The sequence below is a fragment of the Triticum dicoccoides genome, chromosome 7A (assembly GCF_002162155.2).
Source record: "Triticum dicoccoides isolate Atlit2015 ecotype Zavitan chromosome 7A, WEW_v2.0, whole genome shotgun sequence".
Classification (NCBI taxonomy): Eukaryota; Viridiplantae; Streptophyta; class Magnoliopsida; order Poales; family Poaceae; genus Triticum; species Triticum dicoccoides.
In genome coordinates, this window is record NC_041392.1 from 584135401 (window position 1) to 584150236 (window position 14836).

Here is a 14836-nt window from a genome sequence, read left to right on the forward strand (position 1 = left end):
CCAAATAAATGTTTAATCTTTTGAAAACGCTGAATTCCAAATTTGTATGTATATTTTTACTTCCCTTTGATGGGACAATAGTCATCAAAAACATGCTATGACTAGCTTTATGGTTCAGATGTTGGACTCACAACATTCAGTATTCACTAGCACAACTAAAAATAAAAACAATCCTCTTTTTCTCTATCACCTCTCAACTCTTGCAATTGCCTATATTTAATTCCTTAGCTCTTAAACCAAAAACATCACGTCAACAATCAAATCTGGACATATTTACTCCATAAGACTATTTCAGCACGGTTTAGAATGATGTGGCGATGGTTTTCATAGATAGCAAGGTACAAAGAATTTTTTTGAAGAAAAATGAAGAGATTTTGAAGAGTTTAGTTGGAAAAATTCGACAATGATATTTTAAAAAAAAACAGGATAAGCATAAGGCACTACAAGAAATCTGTTGAAACATGATGGTCCCAATCCATCAGGCCAACTCCACCGCGCGACCCCAAACGGACGTCCGTTTTGTCCTGTTTTGTCCCTTTGGGTAGGGATTTGGGGTCGTGTCCGGGCCTGTCCTGGGATGCGGTGGCCGTGCGCCCACCGCGCGGACGCATCCTTTTGCCCCATCCTGTCCGCGTCTATTCTAAAAAAAAAGGACGTTTCAAATGCCAAGCCCCAGTTCACGACCCCAGTTCATCACGCCGGCAACAAAGCCAGCGGCCTACACGACTATCGCCGGCAACACAGCCAGCGGCCGGCAACACAGCCAGCCTCCAAAATGAATAGTTGTCCTCGCCGGCAACACAGCCAGCGGCCGGCAACACAGCCGCCCTCCAAAGTGAATGTTTTTTCGCCGGCACACTGCCAGCGGCCCAGTGGGCGGGCGGCACTCATGCCAGCCTCCAAAAAGAACGGCTGCTCTCCGTTCCCTCCTCTTCGCCGATTCCGCGTCCAACTTGGCGATCTCCTCCAGCGTGCACTCCGACCGCAGCTTCCTTGGCGCCTTCTTCTTCACCTTTGCGGTCGGGTCGACGGCCAGGCCGCCGGAACTCGGCGGGGCGTCGGCCATGGACGGGGGAGAGAGGGGGCGGCGGGAGGGACGTGGGAGGATTTGGGGGAAATGGCGCCAAATGGGCGGGGGGAGGGGGGTGGTTTCTCCCACCGACAGGCGGGCCAGGGGAGGACAAGCGCGCGCGTCCCGCCCGTCCGCGCGCTGTCCGTTTCACCCCAAAACCGGCGCAACTTTGGGCCGGGGATGGGTCAAAAACGGACACAAAGCGGACAAAAGTCCGTTTGCGCCCACGCGCTGGCCCGTCTCGTTTGTCCCTTTTACCCCAAACGGACGGGGGCGGACAGGATAGGGTCGCGCGGTGGAGTTGGCCTCACATACCACTACAAAAGTTTGAGATTTTAGAAAGCAATTTGATTTTATGCTATTATGCATGAATATACCTTTATGTTACTCTTGTTATTTTATATTTTATATTCTATTTTAGAATACCGAGTTAAGGTTCCTTTTGTAGTCTCTTCAAAAAATATTTATCTAAAATGCTACGAACATTTTCTACATGGAAAATACTACTCCCTACGATTCAAATTAATTGTCGCAGCTTTACTAAAACTTTAGTACAAAGTCGCACTAATGTTGCGACAATTAATTTGGATCGGAGGATATTGGTTCATGTCAAAGTTAGTATCTCTTTAATTCATTTGCTATTATTCATGTATTAAATAAAATTCTAGCTATCACTCGATATAATCCACATTTGAACTATATGTATCAAAAATTGTTCAACAAATAAAAATAATAATTCATATTTAAGTACCTCCGTAACTTTTTAGCTCCTCTCCAATTTTTTTCTAAACAAAAAGTCTCCTTGGAAAAGTTCAAACCTCCACATGTGTAATGTTGATATTTTTTTCATTTTTATACAGTTTAAATGTGATATGAAAAATACTAAAATTGGAATGGCGTCATGATCTCATAAGATATTGTTTAAAATGTCTTACAATTTCACAAATCTTGGATCGTACATTGCTTTTATAGCACATGCATCTTGGAGTAAGAATCATATCATTGAAAGGTAAAATTTGGAAGTTTGAACTTCACAGAACATTTCTTTATCGTTTTCACTTGAGATTTAGATTACAACTCTTTTTGAGGGAGAGATTTAGATAACAACTTGATTTTACACTATTATGCATAAATATACTTTTATGTCCATCTTTTATGTTTTATATTTTGATACCAAGTTAAGCATGTAGTACCTTCCAAAACAAATCACTGAAAACTTCACAACTTTCTCTACATATAACATACTACATTATATATGTGTACATCAAAGGTATAATTTGGTATAATTTATGTATTAAATGAATTTCTACCTATTTACCATATACAATTCAGAATTGAAGTTAATGTACCAAAAAAGCCTCCAAATGAAAAAAATGCTTATTTTTTTAGCTCCTATCCATAAAACATATAAAAAATCAAATGGATGGCATACTTTTTTGAATTCATTTGGAATCTTGAATTAGACTTCTTTTTGTTAACAACGGATTAAATCCTACTATTAACATGCATGAAACTGACATTAATAGCCTTTTTATGCTCACACTTAGTTTAGGATTCCTATATATATGCACGCATTGCTCAAGGAATTGGTTGTAATATATTTCAATGGGATTTAGTCATATGGAACATGAATATTTGGATAATAATATGAGACCGAAACAAAAAATTCCTATGTTGTACTGTATTTGAGTATATATATACAAAACATTTATTGAATATAAGTAGTATTATAGAATGCTAACAACAGAGCCTTTCATGTGCATGGTTGCATGTGGATGTGGCATGTTTCAATTATGTTAGTGGAGATCGCCTATTTAGTTATGCTAGATGATATCCCATGTGTTGCTGCGGGAATCTTACTAAAAGGAATATATATTTTTGTGCTAGATAAAAGGAATATATGAATATGTGGTATAAAGTAACTAAAGCTAATGCAAAAGCAAATGTAAGTGTGTTGTGGGTTTACACTTTAAAAGCAATATAATATATGGAGCATCTAAACATGATGTAGCAAAAAAAAAAGAGAAAACTTTTGGGTTGAGGTTAACAAGATATTAGTTTCTACCAATAATGTGAAGCATGAACTTGAGAGGTATGCTCCAAGCTTCCAATACATATATCGTTCATATCAAAATAAAAATTAATATAGAAAAACAATTATGGCTAACATGGATGACTTGATGATGTGGCTTGGTTGCATGGATAAATTAATGAAAATTGTAACTAATAGCTGCCATGTATAACTTGTTATTGTGACATAATTGTATGGATATAAGAAAAATAATTAGTCACAACAATTTAGGAATAGAGGATAGATGCCTGATGCCGACAAATGTTATGATGGATCCAAGTGCATCCGAAAACATCAAGGACGTGTTTGGTAGGCTGCATCAAGCCCAACTAGGCTCTGGCAGGCTAAGTACTCACCTGTTTGGTTGCCTGACCTACATGCAGAAACTGGCTTGCACGGAACTTAAAGCGCTCTCAGCCAAGCCCGCAGGGAACGCCTAGATCGGCAGTTTTTCCAGATGCAGACTCAGCCTATTGCAATTTACACTATGGGAATGATGCGAGTTGTGCTTGATGCAGCCTACCAAACGACATGCAGATGATGGCCCGGAGCCTGTATACACCGAAAAAGGCTCCATTGAGACAAGTTCCACCGAGAAAGTAACCAGACACTTCATAAAAAACTAAAAATAGCAACAACAAAAAGTTAAGCAATTCCGATTTGAAAACATGGCCGGGTGTTCTACTCTTTTTTTTTGCGGGTCAACAAGTGTATATATTAATTAAGCAGCAGTCTTACACTCGTTTTGACAGAGATTACACAAATCAACTGGTCTTGAGCCTAGCCAGGTAGCAGTACGCCGCGACATGCGACCTAGCTGAGCCATCAAGTGAGCAGCAGCATTCAGACTACGCTTTACATATACTCCCTCCATTCCAAATTACTCGTCGTAAAAATGGATGTATCTAGAACTAAAATACATCTAAATACATTCATACCTGCGACAAGTAATTCGGAACAAAGAGAGTACTAAGCAAAACTCACGACCTTCATGCAAGAGGTTCTTTGTCTCACATGTGAACTTCGTGAAAAAATCACATCCGTGGTGATTAAGGCGAGAAAACAAAAGTGGGCCTAAAATATGCTTGAACAATGGGTTTTTTAGAGCATGCACTTTGTCCCTTTGTCCAAAACACTTCTTCATGAAAATTTACATGTGAGTCAAATATTTGACTATGTTTGTTAAAAAATAGAATTGTTCATTTTTTTTAAAAATCTGATGTTAATGTTTTTGTCTGGTGCATGTGCACCCAGAAGCCAAACTTATGTGTCGGTGTTGATACCAAGTTTTTTTAGGTAAGAGAAAAATGGGTGCCATCGTTTAACTTGTGCGTGTGGTAGCGTGTGTACACACACACAACACGTTACGTTGTACTTGGTGTTCCTTTTTAAGACGTTGCATTTTTTAAAAGGAAAATTAGATCATGAAGAATCGGTATGCGGCCGGATGATTAGGCGTGGTTGTACAGCGGAATATTTTTATCACGGGAGACGACGCTCCCATCCCATGCCATCGATCGACAGCGAGGTTGCGGACACACAAATACAGGAAAGGTCGAGGACTACACACATAAAATTCGCAAAACCAAGGACCAAAGCCGAAAGACTCTGATCTTGTTTCATCAAAAATATAAAACCCCGCACGAGGCCAGCGCGGCGCGCGGCGAGACGCGGAAGGAACAAGCAAACAGCGCACGGCAGAGAGAGTGAGCAGTAGAGCTGTAGAGGCGCGCAGAGAGAGAGAGAGAGAGAGAGGGACGGGAGCATGGAGGCGGCGGCGGCGAAGACGACGAGCGTTGTGTGCGTGACCGGCGCAGGGGGCTTCGTCGCCTCGTGGCTCGTCAAGCTCCTCCTCTCCGACCCCAAGGCCCGCTACACCGTCCGCGGCACGGCGCGCGATCCCGGTAAGAGCGCGCCCTGGCCTTCCTTCCCCGTCGCTCCCATTTTAATTTCCCTTGGCTTGCCCTCGACCGCTCGACGATCAGATCGGTAGATGGTTGCTGTTGATACGAAATGCGGCGAAGCAGGCCAGCCGAGCCGACCATACGTGGTTGTTGGAACTTGAAGTCAGCTGAAGCAATTTTGCCATTTTGAGATCCTAAAGTTTGATCCTCCGGCAATTTCTGTCTTTAATCTGTTCTCACAGAGCAAAACTTAGAACGAATCACAAGAGTTAGAAGATCCTACATTCGTAATTCTGAAAACTTGAAGAAGTTGAGCATACTTGTTATTCGTGGTTTTGCAGCTCTGGCTAAGCTCCCATTTTTATTTTTATTTTTGCTGCAGGTGATGCTAAGAATGCTCATCTCAAGGGGCTAGGCGGTGCCGAGGAAAGGTTGCAGCTGGTCAAGGCCGACCTTTTGGACTACGACAGTGTAGCGGCGGCGATTGCCGGCTGTGAGGGCGTCTTCCATGTCGCCTGTCCTGTCCCCTCTGGCCGATCAACCGACCCAGAGGTGAATTCTCAAGAACATGCATCGCATAATTTGTGTGATTCGGAGGCGAATATGAACATACAACTGTTCAACACAGTGGCTTAGTAGAATGCAGTCTGCCAGCATAAGTATCTCTACTTGACCTTAGACAGAAATCTTCTCAACGATGTTGCCCAAAGATCCCCTGGAAGGACGATCTCTGACTGGCAGGAGACATTCTGAATGTATACTCCATAAAGTGTGAGATCTGCAACATTGTTATGGTAGCAGTCTAGCAGACATAGTTATCTGGTTTGAGGCTCACCTGCCATACATTACTCCTTTTCTTTTACCAGTGCCATCATCTACATGTAACCACATAGTTAATTTATAGAAATAATCATCTATTCTGATGATGTAATCTTGCTGCTTTGTAGGCAGAGATCATAGCTCCTGCTGTAACAGGCACACTGAATGTGCTGAAGGCCTGCCATGAGGCGAAAGTTAAGCAAGTAGTCATGGTGTCTTCAGGTGTTGCAGTGGTCGCTGATCCTAACTGGCCCAAGGGCAAAGCCTTTGATGAAGAGAGCTGGTCAGACGAGGACTACTGCAGAAAGAATGGGGTAAGGCAACACCTGTGTGGTTGTATGATTGTTTAGCCTATGTGATATATCATACTCCCTCCGTCCGGAAATATTTGTCATCAAAATGGATAAAAAAGGGTGTATCCAGAACTAAAATACATCTAGATACATCCCCTTTTATTCATCTTGATGACAAGTATTCTTGGACGGAGGGAGTATTACATTACAGACTCCTGTTTTTTGGCTCAATGTTTCACTTCGAATGTATATATAGGATTAAGAGTCAATGTTTAAGGTTGACATTTACCTCTGTTTTAGATCAAACTTTTTGATTCGAGAGAAACCACTAAGCTCAATGTAGAACGCAAGCATTTAGCTGCAAAAAACCCCGTTACGCTCACATGCCTATTGCAACACCACATCCCAGCTTGAGAACAAATGTCCATAAAGGATCTTATCTAATCATTCACTAGCTCGCTGGACTTGATCCTCCCTAGATCTGTATCTTTTAGCGAGATTGGGTCCACCCTGTGTCTAGAGCCCATTTGAACACTTACTGTCTTTTCCGGTTAAATATTTCGTTCATGGAACTCCTCTTTATGTCTTGAGTTCACCCTGTTCTTTGTGTTGATGGGATACTGTTGATCTGAGCATTGCATACATGTCTCATCAGCACCTCACGATTGAATTAAATCCTTGCAATTGCCTCTTAATCATCTTGAGGCAGCAAAGAAGGCGCAAAAGTTACAAAGCAAACCTGACAAAACTAGGAAGAAAAGAAAACAAGGCCTAGGCTAGCCGATACCAACAAACTAACCAAATACTCCCTCCGTCCGGAAATACTCGTCATCAGAATGGATAAAAGGGGATATATCTAAATGTATTTTAGTTCTAGATACATCTCTTTTTATTTATTTTGATGACAAGTATTTTCGGACGGAGGGAGTACGAAGAAGGCGGGAAAAAGCCAAACACAGCAAACTCTATTGATAGTTGGCATTGACCGAAAATTCAGTTTTGACTCATAGGCTGGCTCTGACTTAAAACAAGCCAAAATTTGGTTTTGACTCAAAGTCACTTTTTATTCATGCACTCTATTTCTATTTTTCGCTTTGTTTTGGAAGAGAGAGGATTTGCTGAACCATGGTTCAGCTCGTCCATGTCTCTAGACCACACAAGAGAGGATTTTCCAAATGGGAAGCATCAGCAATAGTTGGCTTTCAGCTTGTTAGGAGCCAGGGTTCTGCCGTTTCTAGGGCGGAGATTGTAGGGAAAAGATGGAGGAAGACGATGTTATGACCGGCCAGGTCTATGGCCACAGGAGGCCCAACAGGCAGGCTTAGGCCCGCAAGTTATCTTAGTTTTATTTTCAGATTATGGTTATATATACGAGCTGTAAGACTATTTTGGGAATTAAGCAATAAGACTATTTCTATTGCTCGGCTCCCAGAGGAGTCGGAAACCCTAAACCCTAGCCGCCTTCTTCTCTCGCCGCCGCCGCACCGCGCCAGGGCGGCGCCTCGCCGCCGGCCGCCGCGCTCAAGCCCTAGCCCTCCCCCCTCCTTTCCCTACTGTCTCCGGCCAAGACCGGGCAGAACCCTAGCCGCTAACACTTTGGTATCAGGTACCCGGGTTTCGACCATGTCTTCCCCGCCAATCCCACCACCGCCGCCGCCGATCCACCACGCCTCCCCCACCGCCGCTGCCACCGATTCCTCCACCACCGCCACCGCGTCGCCGGGTACTACGGCCTCCCTATCAGCGCCGCTCTCCTCCGCCCCCGGCACCACGCCGGGCCAGGGCCAGCCGCACCTCCCCATCCAGCAACCATCGCCGCCGCCTTCCCCAGCGCCGCCGCAATTCACACCGGAGGCTATGGCCGGCGTGCTCAATGACCTAGTCGTGGCAGTCCAGGGCATCCGCCTCTACTTGGCCAACCCGTATGGACCGTCTCCACCGCTGCATCAGGCCGCGGCCGCGGGACAGCAGGCGCTGCCGTGGTACTCAGTACCGGCGGCCCTCACCGGCGGCTTCCCGGCGCTTCCCGCCCCGGCGGCTTCGACGCCGCCTTGGCCGCAGTGGCCGACGCCGTTCTCGGCGAAAACCGCGCCCCCCGCCACCGTCCAGGGACCGCAGTGGCCGACCTGGACCCCGCCGTCCGCGCCACCCTCCACCGCGCCGTCCCTTCCGGCGGCCACGGTGCCAGTTCCACCACCGCCACCGCCCAACCCTGGCCCGGGCGGGTCCTCGCCGAGCGGCCTTCCGATCCAGGAGGTCCGCTTTCCTTCGTCACCATCGCCACTTCCCGACTGGCTCCACGGGCCGCCGTCGGCTCCCACGGAGGCCCGGCCGCCGTCAGGGGTCCAGTGGCAGCCCGAGGCGTCGGGCGTCACAGGGCACTACGCCGAGCCTTCCACCCTGGACCGGGCGCCGTCATCCGCCCTCCGTACCGCCGAGGCAGTGGGCCCAGGCGCGCCACACCAGCAACCGCCCCGGTTCGCAAAAATCGACTTCGCCACGTACGACGGTTCGGACGACCCGCTTAACTGGCTCAACCAATGTGACCAGTTCTTCCGTGGACAGCGCACGCCCGCGTCCGAGCGCACGTGGCTGGCTTCCTACCATCTCCGCGGGGCCGCCCAGACATGGTACTACGCCCTCGAGCAGGACGAGGGCGGCATGCCACCATGGGATCGCTTCCGCGAGCTATGTCTTCTTCGATTCGGACCACCGGTACGCGGGAGCCGCTTGGCCGAGTTAGGCCGCCTACCGTTCACCTCCACAGTGCAGGATTTCGCCGACCGCTTCCAGGCTCTAGCGTGCCACGCGCCGGGTGTGACAGCCTTACAGCTGGCGGAGCTCTTCGTCAGCGGCCTTCCCGACCACATCCGCGTGGACGTCGAGATGAAGGGACCACAAGACCTTCAGACGGCCATGTACTATGCGCGGGCGTTCGAGCAGCGTGCCCAGGCTTTGACGTCGACGCGGCCATCCGCGCCACGTGGGGGTCGTCCGCCTCCCCGGCCGCCTCCGGCAGCGCCGTCGTCCTCGACCACCGCCCCGGCCACTACCCCGGCCCCGACGCGGCCGTTTCGGCGCCTTACTCAGGCGGAGCAGCTGGAACGCAGGCGCTTGGGCCTGTGCTTCAACTGCGATGCGCCCTATGCGCCGGGCCATGTTTGCCCGCGCCTCTTCTACCTGGAAACGACGGACGAGACCGAGGATGACACCTCGGAGGCTGACCTCGGCGCCCCGACTCTTGCGGAGCCCGCAGCGGCACCGGCCCCGGCCCCGGCTACCGCCCTCGTGGTGTCCCTTCACGCGCTGGCCGGCATCCGTGATGAACGGACGCTGCTTTTACCGGTCATGATCCATGGCAAGCGCCTGGTGGCCCTCCTGGACACAGGTTCCACGCATAATTTCTTGCCGGAGGCCACCATGCGGCGTCTTGCGCTCCAGCCGGCCGGAGGGGAGCAGTTGCGGGTCACTGTCGCTAATGGCGACCGCCTACGCTGCCACGGGCTCGCCCGCGACGTGCCCATCACTATCGGCGACGAGCACTTCACCATCACCTGCGCCGGCATCGATTTGGGCTGCTTCGACTTCATCCTCGGCGTCGACTTCTTGCGCACGTTGGGTCCTATTCTTTGGGACTTCGACGCGCTGACGATGACCTTCTGGCGTTTGGGTCGTCACATTCGGTGGGAGGGCATTAGGGGGGCCGCACCCGCACCCCCTCTTCAGCTGGCCGCGACAACCACGGAGGCCGAGCATCCGCTCTTGGACGGACTCCTGCAGCAGCACCGGGATCTCTTTGAGGAGCCACAGGGTCTGCCACCGGCCCGGATCTACGACCACCATATTCACCTCCTTCCGGGATCGGCCCCTGTGGCCGTACGGCCTTACCGGTATCCACAGCTGCAAAAGGACGAGTTGGAGCGACAGTGTGCACTCATGCTTGCCGTCGGCATCATCCGCATCTCCACGTCCCCGTTTACAACACCGATCCTCCTCGTTCGTAAGTCGGATGGCACGTGGCGTTTCTGCATCGACTACCGCGCCCTTAATGCTCTCACATTGAAGGACAAGTTTCCTATTCCGGTTGTCGATGAGGTTCTCGACGAGCTACACGGGGCGCGCTTCTTCACCAAGCTGGACCTCTGGTCGGGGTATCATCAGGTGCGCATGCATCCAGACGACATCGCCAAGACGGCGTTTCGGACTCATCACGGCCACTTCGAGTTCTTGGTGATGCCCTTTGGCCTCTCCAACGCCCCGGCGACATTTCAGGCCTTGATGAACGATGTCCTCCGGCCCTACTTACGTCGGTTTGTGCTCATTTTCTTTGACGACATTCTTATCTACAGCGCCTCCTGGGCAGAGCACCTCCAGCATGTGGCCATCGTCTTCAACGAGCTTCGGGCGCATCATCTTCATCTTAAGCGCTCGAAGTGCTCGTTCGGGACACCTTCGGTCGCTTACCTCGGCCACGTCATCTCGGCCAAGGGAGTGGCCATGGACGCCGACAAGGTGGCGGCCGTCGCCGCCTGGCCGATCCCGCAGTCTCCGCGGGCTCTTCGCGGGTTCCTTGGCCTCGCGGGGTACTACCGGAAGTTCATCCGGGAATTTGGCCTCATCGCGGCCCTGCTCACGCGTCTCCTCCGTCGCGACGCCTTCTCTTGGGATGCGGAGGCCACTTCAGCATTCGAGGCCCTCAAGGGGGCCCTCACGACGGGACCCGTACTGCAGATGCCGGATTTCGACCTTCCCTTCATCGTCGACTGCGACGCTTCCGGTGCGGGGTTCGATGCGGTCCTACACCAGGACGAGGGACCCCTCGCTTTCTTCAGCCGCCCCTTTGCCGCACGCCATCTCAAGTTGGCGGCGTATGAGCGTGAGCTCATTGGGTTGGTGCAGGCAGTACGCCATTGGCGGCCCTATCTTTGGGGTCGCTCTTTCCGGATCCGCACGGACCATTACAGCCTCAAGTTCATGCTGGATTTCGACCTTCCCTTCATCGTCGACTGCGACGCTTCCGGTGCGGGGCTCGATGCGGTCCTACACCAGGGCGAGGGACCCCTCGCTTTCTTCAGCCGCCCCTTTGCCGCACGCCATCTCAAGTTGGCGGCGTATGAGCTCGCTCATTGGGTCGGTGCAGGCAGTACGCAATTGGCGGCCCTATCTTTGGGGTCGCTCTTTCCGGATCGGCACGGACCATTACAGCCTCAAGTTCATGCTGGATCAGAGGCTCTCGACGGTGCCCCAACACCAATGGATCAGTAAACTCTTTGGCTTTGACTTCACCGTCGAGTACCGGCCGGGTCGCCTTAACACCGTCGCCGACGCCCTATCTCGGCGTGACGCAATGTGGACGACGGTGCGGCGGAGGGGGCGGCCTTCTACATCATCACCGGGCCCTCCTTCGCCCTCTACGCCGACATCCGCCGGGCGACCGCTGCCGCGGCCAACTCCCTCCTTCTGCAGCAGCAGCTAGCGGCGGGAGAGCTGGAGGAGCCGTGGCGCCTCGCCGATGGCCTGCTTCTCCATGGGCGCCGGGTCTTCGTTCCGGCGCACGATGATCTTCGCTAGCAGGTGCTGCGCCTCGCTCACTCGCGGGCCATGAGGGAGTGCAGAAGACGCTCCATCGTCTCCGCGCTGACTTCTACATTCCTGGTGATCGGGCCCTGGTCCGTGATTGGGTTCGGTCGTGTGTGACGTGCCAGCGCAACAAGACGGAGACTCTACGGCCGGCTGGCATGCTTCAGCCCTTGGAGGTCCCATCTCAGGTTTGGGCGGACATCTCCATGGACTTCATCGAGGGCCTCCCCAAGGTGGGCGGCAAGTCCGTCATTCTCATGGTGGTCGACCGCTTCTCCAAGTATGCTCATTTCATCGCGCTTGGCCATCCATATTCAGCGGCATCTATCGCACGGGCCTTCTTCGATGGCATTGTCCGTCTCCACGGGTTCCCTTCTTCGATCGTCAGTGATCGGGACCCCGTGTTCACGGGACACGTGTGGCGTGACCTTTTCCGGCTGGCGGGCGTGAAGCTACACTTGAGCACCGCCTTCCACCCTCAGACGGACGGCCAGTCTGAGATCGTTAACAAGGTGATTGCCATGTATTTGCGTTGTGTTACAGGTGATCGCCCTCGCGCATGGGTGGACTGGCTTTCGTGGGCGGAGTACTGCTACAACACCTCTTATCACTCCGCCCTCCGTGTTACGCCCTTTGAGGTGGTGTATGGCCGGCCACCCCCGCCGATCCTTCCGGTTGATCCGGCCTCGGCACGGACCAAGGTAGCCGGACTCTTCTGAGGAGCCGTGATGAGATGCTCGCGGAGGTCCAGCAACGACTCCTGCAGGCCCAGCAGTTGGCCAAACGTTACTATGATGGCCACCATCGCAAGGCGGAGTACGCGGTGGGTGATTGGGTATGGCTGCGTCTACTTCACCGCTCTACGCAGTCCTTGGACCCACGCGCGAGGAAGAAGCTCGGTCCTCACTATGCCGGTCCCTTTGCGATCCTGGAACGCATTGGGAAAGTGGCTTACCGTCTGCAGCTTCCGACAGGCGCGCGGATCCATGATGTCTTCCATGTCGGGCTGCTCAAGCCATTCCGCGGCGAGCCACCCGTGGCGCCGCCGGCCCTTCCACCGATCACGGACGGGCGTCTCCTTCCTGAGCCAGAGAAGGCGCTGAAGGCTCAGCTGCGCCGAGGCTCCTGTACGTGTTGATCCGGTGGACTGGACTACCAGCGGAGGACGCTACTTGGGAGCAGCGCGAGGAGTTCCGCCAGCACTACCCCGACTTTCAACTCGAGGACGAGCTGTTTGCGCAGGCGGGGAGAGATGTTATGACCGGCCAGGTCTATGGCCGCAGGAGGCCCAACAGGCAGGCTTAGGCCCGCAAGTTATCTTAGTTTTATTTTCAGATTATGGTTATATATACGAGCTGTAAGACTATTTTGGGAATTAAGCAATAAGACTTTCTATTGCCCGGCTCCTTCTCTCGCCGCCGCCGCACCGCGCCAGGACGGCGCCCCGCCGCCGGCCGCCGCGCTCAAGCCCTCGCCCTTCCCCCTCCTTTCCCTACTGTCTCCGGGCAAGACCGGGCAGAACCCTAGCCGCTAACAGACGAGGACGAGGGCGCGGCGGCCGGCGGCTGGGCGCCGTCCTTGCGTGGTGGAGAAGAGGCGGCGGTGGCGCAAGAGGCGGCTAGGGTTAGGTCTCCCGGCTCCCTAAGGGAAGCTGAGCAAATAATGATTGCTTCTTGCTTGATTAGATTGATACATCTCCTCTCCTTATATAAAGAGGTTTACTTGACTCCTAAGCAAACGACCCTAATAACGATAAGATAATTGGGCTAAACCCCTAATAACAATAAGATAACTTGGGCCACAGCCCACTGGGCTAAGCCCTTAATATGCCAGTCATAACACTTCTCCCCGCCCGCACAAACAGCTCGTCCTCGAGCTGTAAGGCGGGGAAGCGCTTGCTAAACTCCTCGAGGTGATCAACCAGCGTCAAACACCTCCGCGACAGCTGGGGCTGCCAGGTCGCTGAGCCCGGCGGCGACGGCATCCTCCTCAATGTAGTCTGCCGCCTCCAAGTAGAAGAGTCGGGGCAGACATGGCCAGGCATGTAGGTCTCGTCGCAGTTGAAGCACAACCCTTGGCGGCGACGCTCGAGTAGCTCGACCGAGGTGAGCCGGCGGAACGGGCGCGCCACGGTCGTGGCAAGGGGTGCCGCGAAAGCCTGAGCAGGCCGATCCTGCGCGGGAACATCCGGCGAGGGTGGCGGCCCAGCAGCCCGGGACGGTGATGCCTGCTGGATGGCCACCGCGCGGCGCTCGAACGCGCGGGCGTAGTACATGGCCGTCTAGAGGTCCTGAGGTCCCTGCAGCTCGACGTCCATGTGGATATGATCTGGCAGACCACCGACGAAGAGTTCGGCCCGCTGGTGAGCCGTCACGCCAGACGCGTGGCACGCCAGGGCCTGAAAGCGGTCGGTGTAGTCCTGCACAGTAGAGGTGAAGGGAAGGCGGCCCAACTCCGCCAGCCGGCTCCCACGTATCGGCAGTCCGAAGCGAAGGAGGCAGAACTCACGAAAAAGCTCCCATGAGGGCATGCCGCCCTCGTCCTGCTCGAGGGCGTAGTACCACGTTTGTGCGGCGCCGTGGAGGTGATAAGAGGCGAGCCAGGTGCGGTCCGATGCGAGCGTCCGTTGCCCCCGGAAGAACTGCTCGCACTGGTTGAGCCAGTTGAGGGGGTCCTCGGCACCGTCATAGGTGGCGAAGGCGAGCTTGGCGAAGCGCGGCGGTGTCTGAGCATGACCGACGTGAGTGTACGGCTCGGCGGTACGGAGTAGCGAAGAGGATGGCGTTGGTCCGGTGTGCACAGGTGGTCCCCAGGAAAGCGGTGGCCCGTCGAAGCCAGTGTGGAAACCTGCGGAGCCGGAGGGCCCGTCGTACGACAGGGAGGGCGTCGGCTGGTCCGCGACCATGGTGTAGACTGACGGCGGTGACGTCCCGGCCAACCAGGCCGGAAGCTGGGACAGCGAGGGCGGGAACCGCACTTGCTGAATCGGCACGCCCGCCGGCGCGGTTGTAGTCAGCCCGGTGCTGGGCGGCGGAGGCGCCAGCAGCGGCAGCTGCTGCTGCCTGGAAACGGTCGGCCATTGTGGCCAGATCGGGGC

The 14836-nt window shown here is 52.9% G+C and overlaps 1 protein-coding gene across 1 annotated transcript in view; it reads left to right on the plus strand.

The window, feature by feature from the left end:
- The first annotated feature begins 4813 nt into the window (after positions 1-4813).
- LOC119330495 (cinnamoyl-CoA reductase 2-like) overlaps positions 4814-14836 on the plus strand; it is a 12613-nt gene continuing 2590 nt past the window's right edge. The window contains exons 1-3 of the mRNA XM_037603604.1: positions 4814-5047; positions 5430-5599; positions 5995-6180. Coding sequence (XP_037459501.1) covers positions 4909-5047; positions 5430-5599; positions 5995-6180 — 495 coding nt within the window. The 5' untranslated portion in view covers positions 4814-4908. The remainder of the gene's footprint in view (positions 5048-5429; positions 5600-5994; positions 6181-14836) is intronic.